Here is a 19514-nt window from a genome sequence, read left to right on the forward strand (position 1 = left end):
TTGCCTTTTATAAATATTCATCTGAGAATCCCTAAATGTCTAATAATTACCTTCAAAAAGGCTAAATTTATCGTTTTAACTATTAAATAAAGTAAAATCACTTTAAAATTCTTATCTTTTTAACGTTAACAGATTGACAAAAAGATATATTGTTAATTCTAAGCTATAAATTTCTTTTAAAACAAAACATATAGATGAATGGTTTTATTTGCGATCAAGCAATAATCGTACATTTACTTTTTAACAAATTTACGACACTTTAAACGACAACACAAATTTATCGTATAAGTATTATGCAATATAATCTCGCATTTCTATCACATTCCTCTAGCTACAAATAGTTTATCGATTATAATTTTTAAATACCAACTGACAGTGTATAAAAAAAGTATGACATATATATTATAAAAAAAATTTCGAGTCAAAGTTTGAATTAAAGAAAAATATATACACATCGAAAAGGTATAAAAAAAGGTTGTTTGTTAGAATGTCAACTGCAAAAACTAATAATATAAAGAAAAATTCTAGAAAAGATGATGCAATCTCTCCAAATATTTCATCAAAAAGTAATCCAAAAAATGATAATGAAAAAACTATTAAATCGTTGACAAGTAGATGGAACACAAAAGATAATAAAACGGTTCAAGAAGATCTTACATCACCAGAGGGATATCAAAGCCAGAACCTAAAAAGATCACGGGCTTACGTTACTAATGATTTTCAAGGGAGTCGCTCAGTAAAAAGAAACTTATTTGGGCCAATCGACCATGCTAAGTTAAATAGAGAACTCAAATCAGATATGGAGTTGATTCTCGAAAATAAAAAAGAGAAGTGGGACTTTGACTTTTTAAAGGGAAACCCCGTAGAATATGATGAGAAAATGATTGACAAACAAACTTATGTTTATTTAAACCATGAAAAAAAAAAAAACGGAAATATGGCAAAAGTCAACCAAACGCACCAACACCAAAGAGAAAATTAGTGAGAGGTGAATAGGCTTGTTCATTAATATATTTGTGTAAAAAAGTTAAACGCAAGTTTTTGCAGTGAAAGTTGTGAAGCTGAAAGAGTTATAAATATAAAACCTATATATCTATAACTCGTAAATTATGTTATTTCTGCGCAAACATACAACTATTTACGCTTGTTCTTCCTTTTATAAAAATTTGATATCCCTATAATAAATTTATAATATGAAAAAAAATTTCTTGCGCTCCCTCTATATAATATACTACGTATTAAGTTACTAGTATATTTGACTGTAAATAATTTTAAATTCGACAAAAATAACAAAAATGAAGTTTAATATTATTTTATTGAATTTAATAAATATATTATTTTATTTTCCTTTTTCCTTCTAATATATCTTTGGCTTCGTTAATTTTTGAGGCTAAAAAAGGAGACCCACCTCGGTCGGGATGATTAGCTAACATGATTCTACGATGAGCTTCCCTAACGCGTTTGATAGGTGTAGCAGGACTAAAAAAATATATTTATTATAATGTGATTATATGAAAAGGCAAAAGTAGTAACCTAATTCCTAAAATAAGGGCAGCTTCCCTTTTCGACATTTTTTCCTCAAAACCTCCTTTATAAAAATGTTTTAACTTTGCAAATGAGGCGGTATTTTTAACTTTAAAATTCGGTCTTTTAAAAATAATAAGTGGAAAAAAAACAATAAAAAGTTATTGAATAACCCTTGTAATAGTTTTTTTCCAAACTTGCTCAGAAAGGATAAGCCAATAAGACCTAAACCCAATATTATGGGGCCAGACTAAATAAAAAAAATAATTCCAAAACTTAATATATTTTATAAACTTAAAAAAAGGAAACACCTAAATAACAAGATTAGAGTAATCAATACCAAAAACAAGATTAGAGTAAACAATACGAGAAAAGGGCAATAAAAAAAAATCTAAGCAAGAAAAATTAAAAGCCTCATATATAGGGATAATAAAATCGCAATAAAAGTTACAAAGCATAAAAAAATTAAAGTAGAGTTATAAATAGTAACCATTGTTAAATTATAATCCTTGAGCTAAAAAAATGAAATTTAAAAAAAGAAATCAAAAGTTCATAATTCCAGGAATCTAAGTAATTTAATTTTAAAATTTAAAAAAATTATAATAGAAGTTATTTACACACACAAAATTCGAGAAGAAAGATTACCAAGGCGAAGACCGCTGCGACCACCTAACAAGTCTGTTATGCCCTGGCATCCCTGAAGTTTTAGCATGTGATTTTCGCTTTAATAATTTAAATAGTTGACCACTAGGTAAACCCAACCCGCTTGGTTTATAGTTTGCGTAATGTTTTGCTATTAAAGTGGCATTACTTTGAGTCTAGCGATTGTAAGAATGTGAGTATTTTAAACATTATATATATATAACTTTATAAAAAATTAAAATATAAGAAATGTGTTTAATTCTACTACTCATTTTCAAGCTAAGTTAATTATATGCTATTAATAAATTTGTGATAGGTTATTTTTTAAAATTATACTGAAGAAAGTAATATTACGTATATATTTTTTTTACTATGACTCTTTAAAGAGTATAATAGAGAATTAGAAAAGACTAAACTTTAAAATTTGGGGCTCTTTATCATATAAATCGAGGAACAAAGAAATGATTACCGTGAATAATACATTTCATTATAATATTAATAGTACGGTGTAATTATTTGTTATCAAAAAAGCCTTGGATATATAGTAGTTGGGAGCACCGCCGTTAAACAACTTTTAAAAAGTCTTTTCCCTCAGGTCCTTATTTAGAGGCTTCTAAGTAGATGCACTTACAAAACCGGCTTAACTAAGCTTAATTCATATCTCATTTGCTTCTATACTCTGTAGCTCAAAACATTTTTAAAAAGTGTTTTAATTCATTTTCCAGAAGAGTTCATGCACCTCCTTTCTCTATATTATTATGGTTTACTCAGCAAGTCGTGTAGTTACGGTTGCAAAACTTATCACCACTCTTCAGGTGAGTTTAAAAGATCAGAGCATGATTCAAAATCCTTTTTTTAATTAATTTCCTTTGTTTTTAATCCCAAATCTCGTTAGTATTAAAAAATTTTCCATTATTTGTTTTAATCAACTTCTATTGTTTAACTATAAAAATAATCACTTATGAACCTAAGTCTTTGTGGACTTATGGTGTATATTAAAAATAGCACCGGTTGGCTATAATCTTATCTTGGTGTGCACCTCTGTCTGCAGATGCTTAAGTGTAATGGGTTATATTGTCTTGTTTTCGAAGCTTATTTTTTTTTAAAGCAAACTCTTATAACTAGTAGAGTGTTTATCTTTCAAGTTAGCGCAAGTTAATTTATTTTCTTCCTAAGGCACGACATGAAATCATAATTTCACCGCTTTTAACGCTTCCCTACTAAGAAATACAAATTTTTATGGTAAAAAATTGTCCATTTCTGCTTTTCTTTATTATAATTTAACGAAGTTGAATATTTTTAACATTTAAAATAGAGACTTTTAATTATATTTCAGCATTCTTTTAACTTTTTTTTATCGGACAAAAATACTGGTATTCTAGGCCCAACTTGATGCCCTTTACTTGCATTTCTTTAATGACAAAAAAGACTACTTTAGGTGCTTTCTCAGATAGGAGAGCCGGAATGTATAATTTTATAATCCCATCGGAATCTAAAATATCTATTTTTTTAGAATACTACAAAATAAACTTGTTGTTTCGTATAGGAGGCATCCCAAGTTATCATCGCTGATACTGTTTTTTTCAGCGTTGTTAGCTTTATTATTATAATTATTTTATTCTAAATTTACTAATTTCAGTATTATTGTAGTTATTGTTCCTGTTCTAATAAACTATTTTTATCTTTAAGAATTTAATACCGTAATGGATACTATCATATAAATCATTATTATTACTCTAGGAAACCTCTGCCATTTCAGTCTTCTAAAAGCGTCAACTTTTAAGTCTAAACTTTGCCTAAAATCAGTAACGCGGAATTTTAGAATCAATTTTGTAGCGCAAGTTTTAAAGACAATATCTTTCCAGTCATTTTTATTTAAATAATAAAACTCGCTTCAAGCATTTTAACTCTTTCTTAGAGCAAAGTTTGTAACTAATAGAGTAGCAAAAAGTTTTTGCTGTTCGACACTAGCTAAAGAGTGCTTATCACGTTTTTTTAAAAAAAAAAATAGAATATAAAGTGGTTAATAGAGTTAAATGCAAAATAATAGTTTAAAACTAAATATATATAAGTTGTAAGTTAAAAAACAAACAAAATATTTAGCAAAAGTAAGGTAAGTATAAATAGTAAGTTGAGTAAGGATAGTATAATAGTTATAGTAAGTTCGCACTACAATAGCAGACAAACCCGCCTTTAATTTTAAGTTTAGTGTTATTTTTTTAAAAAAATAGTTGTGTGGATGGTCGTGTAAATATCAACCATAAACTTTTTAGTTTCTCTATTTCAATTTTCTTTATATACATATATACCTTTTATATTATTATATTTCAGTTGCACTTTAAAAATTCGTCTGTGAATTCACACATACCTTCTTGCTTTGTAAACACCCTTACAGTAGCTTTATTTATTTGGCTTTCCATTTTATTTAAAGTTTATGGTTAAACCTTTTTAATATCACACAAAAATAGAGTTCTGACGGTAATAATATATATATATTTACATAAATTTTGAAAGTAATTTGATATACAATTAATTAAAGCAAAAAACACCGCAAATTATTTAATGTTTCGAGTTTAGCAATATTATATTAAAAATTATATTATTAAATTTAAATTCTCTAGTAAAACTGTTATTAAACTTTATACATAATTTTATTTTAAGAGAATAAAAGACTTCATGTAACAAACTACAAAATTATAAAAAAAAAACTATTTTCATTAGACTAAAAATTGTTATTTACTTGCAATATTTATTTAATAAAAATTACTTATTTTTTTAAAAATTTTGAAAAGTAAGAAATGAGATATAATTAGAATTTTTAAAGCAAACTAACTTAAAAAAATGTGGCAATCGTAAAAAAAGTTTTAACTATGTAACAAACGGGGTGTAGACTTTAACTTTCTTGGGGGGCTCTTCTGTTTTTCCCTCGTTTGTGCTGAAAAAGACTTCTTTTTACTTGTACTTTGTAAGTTGAGTAAAAAGTAAATATTAAAAAAAGTTAATTTAGTTTTCTTTTAAACCTAAAAAAAAAGTTTTAATGTTATTTATACTTTAATAAAAGAATAGTAAATTTGTATAAAATTTTATATAATAAATAGTTATAATAAATAATAAAATGCAAAAATTATTTTAAGAAAAATAATAAATATTTAAAATCCATACACCCTTTTATAAATTTAAATAAGTAATAAATACTGTTTTTTATATAAATAAAGAAATAATTACAAGACATATCGTCTTTTTTTCATTAAAATTTTTAAGTTCTTGTAAAATACCTCGGCAAACTTTAGCTACTATCTGTATGTAACAGTTTTTATATTTTTTATTTAATTTGCTTTAGCAATATAATAAACCATGCTTGAGGAATTGACCGAAAAGCATAACTCTTCCGAAGATGAAAAGAGAAGGGAAGACTATGATTCTATCGAGAAGTTAAGTACTTTGGAAGGTCGAGAGGAGGAGGAAGAAGATCGTGAGGATCCAGAAGATGCCATGCCTCAAGTCTGACTAATTTACTTAATAAAATGTTATACTTTTTTATAAAAATATATTTTTTTATTAGATTCAAGAGAGATGCCGAATTTCTCATTGTTCATCCTTCATTCAAGAACTTGAAAAGTGTACTGCCCGCGTTAACAGCAGAAAGAAAACAACAGAAACTTGTCAACAGGAAGTTTACGATTTAATGGAATGTGTGAATCACTGTGTATGTAAATTTATAGCTTCTCTATTTATTTTTAATTATTTTTTTTTAGGCTGCTAAAAAAGTTTTTCAAGTTTTGAAATGAATATTTCTATCAAGTTATAGCAAGTTAATAATAATAAATACACTTTTTTTTAGAAATATATTATTTTGAAAACAATAAAAAAAAAATTATAATAAATTTTTAATTTTTTTATTGTAACTTCAACTTTTTTAACTAAGGTTTAATTTTCAGAATGTCAACTTTAATAGTTTCATTTTTTCGATAGCTGGAACTTCTTTAGTACTTAAATTTAATTTCTCCGCCTGTTTTTAGTAAATATATTAAATTTTCTTAACAGCTTTAAGGCTAAATAAAAAAAATTCTCGGTTATTATTTTTATTAATACTCAATACTTGATCTCAAAATTTACTTGGTTCTTTGCTTTAGCTTAAATAAATTATATTAAATTCTATGTAATACAATTTTTTTAGTTTTTAAATAAAAATTTAAAGTCTTTATAAATTAGAAACCAATTTTATAAAACAAATTTAATTTTAACAGAAAATTACTTGTTGAAGATGAAAAGTGACGTCTAAACACAATTGCTTTTTAATGCGATCTTCATCGGTTGGGCCGGTTTTATGATTAATTTTTCTAATTTTTCGCAAAGCAAGCAAACTTTTTTCCGTACTTTCCACGTTGCAAAGAATTTCAGAGATAACTGCGTAGTAGCTAAAAGAAAAGTAAGAACATTAGCTATTTCAATTTTTTTATAGAATTTTAATTTAAAAAAATATTAATTGTATTCAGATTAGAATTTATTTTTATTTGGTAAGCGTATTCTACTAGATTCACTTAATTTAGATCCAGATTGTGGTAAAGTATTAAAAATCTAATATTATTAGATGATTAAATAAAAAATTTATAAATTAAAGTATAAACCGCAGTTGCTTAGCGAATAAGGTCAGTTTTCCTTAAATTTTAAAAATAAAAAGAATCAAATTATAAATTTTTGGTAAATACTATAAGAAGCGCCATGACAAAAAATTATTTCCATAATATTACATCCAAATTCAGAATTAATTGTAATTTTTATTTAAGAAAAATATCAAAGCTGAAGTTCTTTATTTTTATTAAAAAGAACAAGAACGTGGTTTTATTATCGGCTGTCGCGCTTTACTACGTTTGAATTTATGGACACGTGCAAGAAAAAAGAATTATAAATCATTTTTAATTTTCCACTTTAATGAATTCTTAAAAAAGTTAATTAAAAAAGTTTTTGTAATTCTCCTTTAGTTTCTACAATAATAATTTACTTAAAAAGTTAATCAAAAAGGTTTATAACGAAGTTATTAGAGTATAAAATTTATGAAAGATCTTTTCCTCCATAGTTTTTATACACTTTTAAGGATCATTGAAAAGATTTTTAATGAAATATGTATGGAGTAAATATTTTTGATAAAAAAGTAAATTAAAATTAAAATTATATTAAATAGTAATCTTGGGGGGGGGAGGGGGGGAGTTTCAAACTTTATATAAAATATTAATATATAAAAAATAAACAAATATATGGAGTGTAAAAATAAGTATGAGTTAAAAAAAAAGAAAACAAGTAAAATCTTTAATCATAAATAAATAATTATAACTATTTTCATATAAGACTTTTGTAAATATTTTTTATAAACATTTAAAATTTTTTAAAGAAAAAGAAACCAACAAACAAAATTTTTAAAGCAAAAAAATATTAGATTACTTTTAGAACCTTTTATAAGAAAAACAAAAAATTATAATTTTTATTTAGCTGGAAGATTATTATAAATATTCAAAATTTTTAAAACTACAATTTTTTAAAGTTTTAATTCAGAATGTTTAAAAAAAAAATTAAAATTTAAAATCATTGCGAAAAATAATTATAATTAATATCTTTAAAACATTTATTGGATAAAAATCAAAAATTTTGTAAATAATTTATTTACTGGAGTTTATCGAAACTATATAAAAACTTTTTTTAATAAATTAAAAAAGAATACTAATTGGTGGTTTCTTCAAAAACTTCAATTTCTTAAAGTTTTTAATAACAACTTATAAAAACAACAAAAAGAAAACTTTTTCCTATTAAAAAAAATTTTGGAAAAAACTTTGATACTGACAATTTCTTGTAAATTTTATATAAATAATATATTAAAATTGATTGGTAGTTTTTCGCATAACTTGAATTCTTTTAAGTTCTTAATCACAATATTTATAAACAACAAATAAGAAAACTTTTTTTTAAAGAAAAAATTAAAAAATTTGTATTAATAATTTTTTTTAATGAAAGTTTATTGTAAATTTAATAAAATTCCTAAGAAATAAATAAAAGGGAAAACTGATTGACATCTTCAAAAACTTCAACTTTTTTTGTTTTCCAGTAAAATATTCAAAAAAGTAATATTATATTATTTCTGAGAAAACTTTTATAATATTAATAAAAATTCTTATAAATAATTTTTTTAGTCGTAATTATTATAGATATTTCAATATTTTTATTAAAAATTAAAAAAGAGAAAACTGTTCGGTGATTTCTTCTAAAACTTCAGTTTTTAAGTTTAACAAAATTCCCTGCGGAAGTAGTGAAGCGTCAACAACTTCTTTTAATGGCTTTAAAATATCCGAAGCAAAATATGATTGACTGCTCGGCATCTTGAATATAAATATTTATTAATAATGATGGTTATTACATTTATCATATATTATATTTATTAAGGTTTTATTATTATTTTTTATTATTATCAACATATTATAAACTTTTTGTAACAATAGCAGTTTTATACAATCAATAAAATGTGTATATATTACATTAAATAGTAAATTAACTATTTTTATTATAAATTTAAAGTTAATAATAATAAATAAGGAAGCTTGGTCGATAAGAATTGGATTTTTATTAGTTTTAATAACAATAATTATAAAGATTACTATCTTTAAAAAAGTTTCATGCATACTAAAAATATTATATTATACATAATAATAAAATATGTAAAATAATTTTAAATAAAACTTTTTTATTACCAAAAAGTAAAAAGGATATATTTTATTGTAGACATAAAAGTAGTGTAATTATTTTATATAATAACAGTGAAGTAAACTCGATATATTAAAAATAAAAATATTTACTTTAAAAAAGTTATATAAACTTAGACTTTTTTTATATTTATAATAAAATTTTTAATATTTTCAAACTAATAATAATAAAAGTTATTTTAAAAGTAGAACAGTCCGTCTTTATTAAACTTTATTATAAAAGAATATAAAAAACAGTTAATATTAATATTATACTTCTCAAAAAGTAAATATCAAAAAGAAATTTAAAGTTTAATTAATGTATAAAATCTATTCCATTTTTTTGTTTATAAGCAAAAAATCAGTAAATCTTATAATAATAATACTTAAAAGTTTTAAGAAATAACATTATTATATATAAATCCTTATAGAAAAATAATATATCTTTAAAATAAATTTAGTATTAACTTTTATTGTAACTAAAATTTATAAAAAGTTTTGTTTTTACAATTTCTTTTTAAAAAAATATTTAAAATGTTATTAGAAAAGTTTTATTTACAAGAATTTCTTATTTTAAAAAATATATATTAGAATTAAGTAAGAAAGTTTTTTAATGATTAGAGTAATTAAAGTTTTCCAAATAGTAAAGATACTGATAAAGTAATTCAATATAAAATAATAAGTAGAAAATAGAAGATTTTACTTTAAAATTTTTTTATAGTAAAAAGAAAAAGAAAAAAAGTATTGTATAAAAAAAATTTTTTAAAAAAAGTTAATATTTTTATATTCGTAATATATAATAAAAGTTTTAGTTTTATAATAAATAATAATAAACTTTTTCGTTAAAATTTTAATAATGATTAAAAATATCAAAACGATTAGAATTAGTTTTAAAATATACTACTACTACTACTATTATTATTATTATTAATTATAATAATATCAATAATTTTTAAAAAAAAATAAATTCAAAACATCTTGTGCTTGTCCCCGAAAAAGGCTCGTAATCGTATATGTTTTGTTGAGCGCTCGTTCGCACTGCTCCATTATTGAATTCTTCAATATCTAATAAAAGTATTTATTTATCATTATTATTTTTTTAAGTATCGAAATATATAAAAGTCTCAACTTTAAAGTAGTATAATAAGTTTTTACCCATTATTTTTTTATTTACTTATTATTTTTATTAGTAATAGTTTAATAAGTATTCATAGTTAATAAAAATATGAAGTTATTAATATTAATAGTACAATGAACTTTTATTTATTTATTTATTATTTTATGAAAATCGCAACTTTAACAAACTGTAGCGGGTTTCATTTTATTACTTCTTAATTCTTTATTTAATATTATAAGCGATAATTGTAGTAAATAAAATATGTTAACATTGAAATGGTTTAACGAATTTTTAGTTAATTAACTTTTATCTATTAATTATTACTATAAAAAACTCGATTTATCTAAACTAATACAACGAATTTCTTTTTTCTAATTAATTATTATCTATAGTGAACTGTCCATAATGATTAAGAAACTAAATGATGGAGAAAGAGGGGAGCAAATCAATTTTACCTTCAGAAAGGTATACAAAAATGTACAAAATGGGGAATAAACTTGAAACACATGGCATGGGCAAGTGATATAATAAAACATGGTATATGTACCGCGTGGATGAGCACGTGGATTATTAGAGATAATCCAACGCTAAATAAAGTAGTGCTGAAGCGTAACTTTTCTCTTTAATTTTTTTTTCATTAAAAATTTGACTACTGCCAAAACTAAAAATGGAGAAAAACTTTTGGTAAAAACTGCTTTATTATGAATATAAAAATAATAATGTATAATTAATTTAAGGTAATTAGAAAGATTTTTTATTATATCCTCATTTTTTGTATATACTTTTTATATATTTTTTCAATTTTTTTTCAGTTTTCTTTAATAAATTTTATAAGATTAAAAAAAGAGTAGCATTTAAAAAATTTAAAAATAGTAAATAATTTAATATCTTATATAAAAATATTAATATATTCACTTAAAATTTTTAGGAGCACAAGCACAGATTGTGACTGGCCAAACTAAAGTTATGCGAATGCTTAATGAACAATCACTCGAAAGTGCACCAATAAATATTATTTTATGTGACTTGTCTTTTTCCTATTTCCTTTATCCTCAATTTAATTATTATTATTAAATTTAAATTTTTATTATTAAAAATAATTATGAAAAATAATAATTATTTGGTGTTGGTGTTTTCTTTTTGTTTCTGCAGAGTTTATTGTAGTAATAAAAAAAGTTTTTTTATCATTATTTTTTATTTTCTTTAAACTTTTTTATTAAAAATAAATTTTTTTATATTTATTTTCATTTATTTCATACTTTCCTTATTGTTAGTGCAACTCTTTGTTGGGCTTTTATTAAAACGAGAGCCTTCAGCACTGCAAATTCTAAAAGCTGAGCGACCCATAGATATCCTTAAAAAACCGCTTTAACCGCTCAACCAATAAATTTAATCGTAAATTTAAAATGAATAATGATTTGATTATACGAAAACTACCGCTTTATTTATATAAAAAGGAAACCAGTAACAAACTAGTGCACATTTTGTAGTGAACTATATTTCTTTATATTTTGAGTATTTTAAAATATAAACACCAAAAAAAAAAAATTATAGCTATAAATATATTTCTATTGTTTGTTAACTTTTTAATAGTACTTTATAATTTAATAAAATAATAATACAAAGTTTCGTTTATTTTTCTATTAAATATATTAAAAGTTTATAAATTTTAATATAATAAAAAAAATTTAGTAAATATAATAAATATAAGCTTTTTAATGAAGAGTATACTTTTCTATTATTATTTTATATATATAAATAAAACTTTTTCAAAGAGTTCAGTCAGAGTAATAATTCATTAAAATATATAAAACTTTTTAGATTTCATTATAATAAAACATTTTTGAGCGTTAAAAAAATTAATAATTATAATAATGATAATGATAATAATAGTAACAATAATAGTTACACTTTGAAAGAAAGTAGCTTGCGAGGTGAGCATTTTGAAAGGAGAACACTCGCTAAGTAAACAGGAAAACTTTTCCCGAACTTTTTCGTCGAGACACCCGTGAAGATCATTCAGGATATTTTCGTGCAGTTCAGGAAGCTGAATAAAAATAATAATACTAAAATTTTAATAATAATATATTATTTAAACAAGGTGAACATAATAAGTAAAGTAAAAGAAATTTAAAAAAGTCTTTAAAATAATATAATATTTAACAAAAGTTAATAAGAATAAAAGTATTATAGAAAAAACTCTTTAATATGATATAACATATAAGAAAAGTTAATAAAAATGAAAGCAAAATAAAAGAAAACCTTAAAAAGTTGATTAAAATATAAAAGTATAATAAATAAACTCGATAAAATAATAAAATCTATTGATTAAGTAAAAAAAATAAAAAGATATAAATTTTTTTTTATATCAAAAAAAGTTAACAAAATATAAAAGTAAAATTTATTTATTTTATAATAATATAAAATTTCAAAAGTTATAAATAAAAGTAAAATGAAAAAACTTATATAATGATATAATTTTAAATAAAGTAAAAAAATAAAAGGAAAATAATAATAAAAATCTTTAATATATATAAAAAAATATAAAAAATATAGAAAATAAATTTATTTTTAATATAATATAATATTAAGAAGATAAAAAATAAAAGTAAAATAAAAAAACTTATAGTAACAAAATATTTAAAAAAAAAGTTAATAAAAAAAACTGTATATAAAAATCAATAGTAAAATAAAAACAAATAAAAGTTAAAAAATTCGTTTAATATTTAATAACTTAAAAAAAATAAATATAAAATAAATATATTTTTTTTTGTTATGATATAAAATTTATGAAGATTAAAAGAAAAAGAAAAATAAATTTATTATTAGAATATAATATTTTTTAAAAGAAGAAAAAAAATTAATGTAAAATAAATTTTTTTTTATAATAAATTAAAATTTAAAAATAAAATAACAAAGAGAAGTAAAATAACTTTTTTTATAGAATATAATTATAAAAAGTTTAAAAAATAAAAGTAATAAAAAATATTAAAAGTGAAAAGTAATATATATATATATATTAAAAATATATTTTTTAAAAGAATATAATATTTAAAAATTAATAAAAGTGAAAAAAAAATAAAATATATTAAAAAACTTTTTCAAAGTATATACACTTAAAAATTATATAAAACCACTTTTCAAAATATTAAATATTAATAAACGGCCTAAAGTAAAATAATAATATATTAAGGCCTTTTAAAATAATGTAATATTTAAATATAAATAAAAGTAATGAAAATATCTAAAAAAAACTTTTTAAAAATATAATATTTATAAAGATATATTAAAACATTTTTAATAATATAATATTTAAATGTTAATAAAAATAATAAAAATTTATTAAAAACTTCTTCAAATAATATAAAAAGTTAAAAGTTAAAAGTAAGAAATATAATAATTTTTTTTTAAAAAAAGTTGAATTTAAAAAATAATATACATAAAAAATTTTATAATAAAATTGTAAAAGAATAATATTTTAAGAAAACTTTTGAAAGTAATATAAATATTCTTAAAAAAAATTCAAAGTAAATAACAAATATACAATAAAAACTTTTTTTTAATAATTAAAAATAATAATAGTTTGGTATAAAAAAACTAAAATAAACTTTTTATATGATTAAAAAATTATTCATTATTTATAAAAACTTTCATATACATGAAAATTTTTATAAGCAAAACTTAATAAAAAACAAAAATTAGTGAAGTTGAGCAATAAAAAACGCACGTGATTGGAAAGTGCCAGGAGATCATGAAGCAGAAACATTGTGTGCTTGTCTTCCAAAATTGTGTTCAGGTTTTTCTATAATAATAATAATTAATTAAAAATAATTGGAAAAAAGAGTGAAATAGTAAAATTGATATGTAAATAGATGAGTATATAATAATAATTATATATGAAGTAAAAAATAATAAGTTTCAAATAATTAAATGAGTAAGTATTTGATAACATGTAAAAAAAATTATTACAAATATAAAACAAATAAATATTATAAATAATAAAAGTATATCAAAAGTTAAAAAAGTTACCATAAAAATAAGTAAACATAAACAGTAAATAAAAATAATAATGTATAATAAAAAATAGAAAATATTTCAAAGTTAAATAATAATAATAAAAGATAAAAATAAATATATAACAAGTTAATATAAAAAAAATTTGTAATAAATAATAAAAAAGGTTAAACAAAGTAAATATTAATGATATCAATACATATATAGAAGTTTATTATAAAAATAAAGTGTTACAAAAAAAATAATATAAAAAGTTATAAGAAGAATAATAAAAAAATTATATTTAAATAAAAAGAAAATAATAAAATAAACAAGTTTCCTATAAATTAAAAAAATGCTACCAAAGTAAAAAAAGTTAAAAGAAAAAATTTAATTTGTACGAATAAAATAAATATTATAAAAAATAAGAAGAAAGTAATAATAATAATATGAACATAAAAATAAATAATGAATAATAAAATTCTACAATAAAAAAAATAAAGCAGAAAAATAATATTTTAACATTATTACGATATAAAAATAATTATAAAATAAATATAGTAAAGAATAAATAAAAATATTATAAAGAAAATATATATGAAATATGATAATAATAATATTATTATTATTTACTACTTAAGTAATATAACAAATAAAAATATATAAAGATAATATATTAATAATAACAAACTTTTTATACGAAAAGCAATAAATAATAGAAAAATAATAAATTTTTTATAGAAATACAATTTATTATAGTAATATTAACTTTTACTATTTAATAAAAGTAAATATAATAAAAAAATACAAATATAATAATAATTAACTTTTATATAAAAAACAAATGGACATTAATAAAAAAAGAATATGGAAGATATAAATTATTATAGTAATAATAATATTAAATTTTATTAATAAAAATAATAATAAAAAAATGCAGTAATAAAATATTAATATAACGATAAAAGTAAGAAACTTTCTATAAGAAAACGAAATAGTAATAAAAAGATAATAAATCTTTTATAGAAAACAATTATTACAATAATAATATTCTTTTATTATATAAAATTTTAAATAATATAAAAAAAATAAATATAAATAAGATTAAACTTTTTTATATGAAGAAAAAATTAAAAATAATATAAAAAAAATAAATATAATAATAAACTTTTTCTATAATGTAAACAAATAAAAATGAATATATTACTTTTATATAAAAAAATAATTGATAACAAAGAAAACCAAAAAAAATATTCAAAAAACGAATAATAATAATAACATATAAACTTTTATAGCTTTTTTATTAAAATATTATAAATAAATAACTTTTATTTAGTAAATATAATAAAATAATAAAAACTATAATTTGCATAAGAATTATTTATACTAGAAGTCAATAATAATAAAAAAATGAAATTTAAAAATTAATTTAAATAAAAATAAAATAATAAATATGAAAAGTTATAATAATAATAAAGTCAATGAGAATGATAATAAACTTTAAAAAGTCAATATAATAAAATATAATATAGAAAGTTATAACTTATCAATAATAAAGTTAAAGAAATAATAGTAAACTTTAAAATAATAAGTATACAATAAAAATATAAGTTATAGAAAAGAATAATACTTTAAAATAATAATAAAAATACAATAAAAATATAAAAAGTCAGTTATAATAATTATAATAAAGTCAAAGAAAAATAATAATAAGAATTTTAGATAGCACCAGATTGGTATCACTTAGGTACAGTATTACCCAACCGGCGCGACACTGCGCCAGCTTAGCTAACCACGTGATAAAATAGTCACCTGAGACGAATCCGGAACCAGGTCTTTCAGCCAACGATCAAAGCGAGAAAAAAGCTGCAACAAATCAATAATTAAAAGTTTTTTTTGCATGTTAAAATAAGTGAAGTCTAATTATTTTTTATGTTAAATTATATTACTGGATTTGAATTTCCAATTAATGAAGTGTCTATTTTTTTTACAAAATTATATGTAATATAATGAAATCTGAAATTTTTTATATAATAAACCTTTTTTTACTGAATATTATTTTATATTAATGAAGTCTAAACTTCATTTTACTGAATATTATCTATAAATAATAAATCTGAACTCTTTTAACTAATAACTTTTTTTAATGAAGGTTTTTAAATAATGAAGTATAATTTTTTTTTATTTGGTGGTTACCTTTTTTTTTATCGAATGTTATATTAAAATAATGAAATATAAACTTTTCCTAACGAAAAACCTTTTATAACAGAATTTTGTTTAAAATAAGGGTCTAAATCTTTTTATAATCATATTTATTTCTCACTTTCAAAATATTATATATAATAAAAAGTTTGAAAAATACAAACTTGAAGAAAAAGTTTCCAAAAACGATGAAGCAAAGGCGGTAAAAATAAGCTTTTGTTCCATACAAGCCGGCAGCAGCGAATCAAACTTTCACTTACACTCAACATGTATTTTGAATGGTTCACATCTGGATAGTACAATTAGAATAGTGAATTATAATAAGAAAAATAAATTTATTCTTATTTTATATATAATAAAATAAAATTAAAGTTTTATAATAATATTCATAAAGATGTAAATATATAAATATTTTCATTAAACATTTTATTAATATTAACTAAAATTTAATATTTTTTTAATAAAAAATATATTGATAATAAAAGTTATTATTAATATAATGATAAATAATGAAAAAGTAAAAAAAAATATTCATACTTTCTTTAAGATATAAAGAAGATTCCAATATGCCAGCAATTTCCTGATACCTGCAAAAAAAAGTGTACAAGAAAAAAAGTATGAGTAAAGTCATTTTATTTATTATTTTTATAAATATATAATTATAATAAGTTTTTATTTTCCAAGTGTTTATTATTTTTATTATATAATATATATAAAAAGTAATTCTTTTACTTTTTTAAAAAAAAAATATCATAATTATATACTGAAATGCATAAAAGTTTTTTTTAAACATTTTTTGTATATAAAAAGTTTTTATTTTTAACTTTTATATAATATAATATGAAAACCTTTTTTTTTCATTATTTATTTTATTATATAAAAATATAAAATGGGTCTCGTTTATTATTTTCATAGTAGAATTAATAAAAAAGTAAATATTTTTTTTCTTTTCTTATATTAAATTATGAGAAACGTTTTTATATTATTTAATTTTTATATAAAAATATAGAAATAAAGAGTTTCATTATTTCTACTGTTTATTATTTTAATATTTAAATTCATGAAAAAGTTTTAATTTATAACTTTTTTTATATAAATTATAAAGAATTAGATATTTTTATTATATAAAATTAATAAAAATATTTCTTTCTACTTTTCAAAGATATATAAAAAATAAAAATTATAATAAAAAATATATATGAAAAATTTTTATTATTAACTTTTATTTAATATAATACGAAAAAAAATTATTTATATTTATTTTATTAAAAAAATTTATTCTTTTTTACATTTAAAAAATATAAAATACTTTAGACCTTTTATAAATAGAGAAAACCTTTTCAACATTTTCTCTTTATTTATTACTAAAACTTTCATTTTTTTTTTTTAAGAAAAATAGTGATAATATTTTTTATTGCTTTTTGTTCTATTATAAAATAAACTTTCGATTTTACTGTTTTTATATAAAACAAGAAGGATCAACTTTTTTGTTTTATATCTACTTAAAGTTTTTTTAATAATGGAATATAAGAAACTTTTTTTTTCAAACCTCAACTGATAATAAACCGAAAGAGTCCATTTGCCCATAAACTCGGACTTGTGCAGGCAAAACTTTTTTACAGCCGCAGGAGTTTCATAAAAAGACTTGAAATTTTGAATAAACAAAAGGGTTTCTGAATAGTTCTGTAAAAAAAGTTTTTTTTATTTAATAATAATAATAATAAAAGTTTCTAAATAGTTATTTATAGATAAAAAATAGAAGTAGACAAAAAAAGAGTTCTTAAGAATAATAATAAGTAAATATTTCAGAATAGTTATATATATATATATAAATAAGTAAAAAAATATTATCTAAAATAATAATAAAAGTCGGAATAGTTTTTATATATACAAAAAAAAGTTAAAATATAGTTTTTATAGTAACAGTAATAAGAAAAGTTTCAAAATAGTTATATATTTATTAAAATCTTTCATATGATAATAATAAAACTTTCCTAATAGTTTTCTATATAAAATAAAATAAAAGTAAAAAAAAATTTTCTTTATAATAATAATAATAATAAAAGTTATTTCATAAATAATTTCAATATAAAAACAAAATGAATCACTGAAAAAAAATAAAAAGTAAATAGTTTTAACAAACTTTATGAAAAGAGTCGGGCAGGACGCACGTGACGATTTCCGGAGCCTCCTTCACAATAATTGTGGTGAGTGGAACCCACAGGGAAAAAGTGAGAAAGTCCAACGCTTGAAAGCCTTCATTATCAAAATATAAACAATAATAAACTCTAAAAGTTATATAAAAATTTTGTAAAAGTTCATAAGTTTTTCACTATAAATCAAAACTTTGTAGTAATATACTCATTTATTATAAAAACTATATTATTAGTATTAGAAAACTTTTATATAAAAAGGTTTGTGAAAGTTGATAAGTTTTTCACTCAAAACTTTTGTTAATGTACTTTCATAATAATATTAATAACTTTCTTATTAGTAATAAAAAACTTTTACTTTCAAAAGTATATATAAAGTCGGTGAATGTTGATATAATTTTCACTATAAACAAAACAAATATTAAAATTTTTTAACGCTTAAAAGTCCTTTTGACCAAAAAGTTTAATAAAAAATAATATTAACTATAACTTTTTTATAAATAAAAATTTTTTTTTAAGAATTTTACTATAAAAATTATAAAGTTTCGTTAAAGTTAAAAAGTTTATAAATGAAAACAAATTTTTTAAAGTTTTGAAAAACTTTATTATAATTATACTATAAAAAAACTATTATAGTATAAAAGTTTCATAGTAAAGTATAACAAAAGTGTAACTCTTTATCATATATGAAGTTTAAGAAAAATATATATTATAATAGTAACAAGCAAATAATAAACAATAAATAGTAATCTTCAGGAAATGCAATGTAAAAAATAATACAGCAATTGGACCAATAGGAGCTATTTAAAATAAGCTGAAAAACAGCGTAAATTTTGGCCTCGTGGCCTCCCAGTCAATAGAGAATATATATCTGAAACGTGCCTGGTTTCCTTGAAAGCTGTCGCACGTGTGAAAATTCTTCACGAACGAAGTGAAGGATGGATTCATAAACTTCCGAAAGTCCCACGCTTTTCCACTCAGCTATAACCTTATTAAGAGGGGAAAAATATTTTTAAAAACCACAATCTCATTGGTAAAAGCATTTTTTTAAAAGAATTTATAGTTATAAACTGAATATCCACGAAATTTAAAGATTTTTGTGCAATATCTCCTTTATTATCTTGAAAGTGTTTAAAAATAATGTTATAAGTAAAA

The 19514-nt window shown here is 20.0% G+C and overlaps 2 protein-coding genes and 1 long non-coding RNA gene across 3 annotated transcripts; 1 reads left to right on the plus strand and 2 right to left on the minus strand.

Annotated features, from left to right (window-relative positions):
• Positions 1-1334: 1334 nt before the first annotated feature.
• LOC135119757 (uncharacterized) lies at positions 1335-4586 on the minus strand. Its single transcript, XM_064044138.1, has 5 exons — positions 4560-4586; positions 2170-2193; positions 1698-1774; positions 1534-1647; positions 1335-1479 (listed from the first exon to the last, which is right to left on the minus strand). Exons 1-5 carry the CDS (start codon positions 4584-4586, stop codon positions 1335-1337), a joined length of 387 nt encoding a protein of 128 aa, XP_063900208.1.
• Positions 4587-5075: 489 nt separating this feature from the next.
• Positions 5076-5982, plus strand: LOC135119736 (uncharacterized). The gene is made up of 4 exons (XR_010278353.1): positions 5076-5131; positions 5507-5667; positions 5729-5872; positions 5922-5982. It is a non-coding gene; the product is annotated as an uncharacterized LOC135119736 (long non-coding RNA).
• Positions 5983-6406: 424 nt separating this feature from the next.
• On the minus strand, positions 6407-18391 carry LOC135119758 (conserved oligomeric Golgi complex subunit 2-like). Its single transcript, XM_064044139.1, has 10 exons — positions 18350-18391; positions 17756-17889; positions 16744-16793; positions 16371-16495; positions 15817-15870; positions 13739-13813; positions 11921-12058; positions 9870-9959; positions 8404-8534; positions 6407-6584 (listed from the first exon to the last, which is right to left on the minus strand). The coding sequence occupies exons 2-10, from the start codon at positions 17791-17793 to the stop codon at positions 6407-6409; spliced, it is 879 nt and encodes a 292-aa protein (XP_063900209.1). The 5' UTR covers positions 17794-17889; positions 18350-18391.
• Positions 18392-19514: the final 1123 nt, after the last annotated feature.

Source organism: Zophobas morio, unplaced genomic scaffold (assembly GCF_036711695.1).
Source record: "Zophobas morio isolate AGI-343-1 ecotype UQ-CSIRO unplaced genomic scaffold, CSIRO_AGI_Zmor_V1 ptg000304l, whole genome shotgun sequence".
Lineage (NCBI taxonomy): Eukaryota > Metazoa > Arthropoda > Insecta > Coleoptera > Tenebrionidae > Zophobas > Zophobas morio.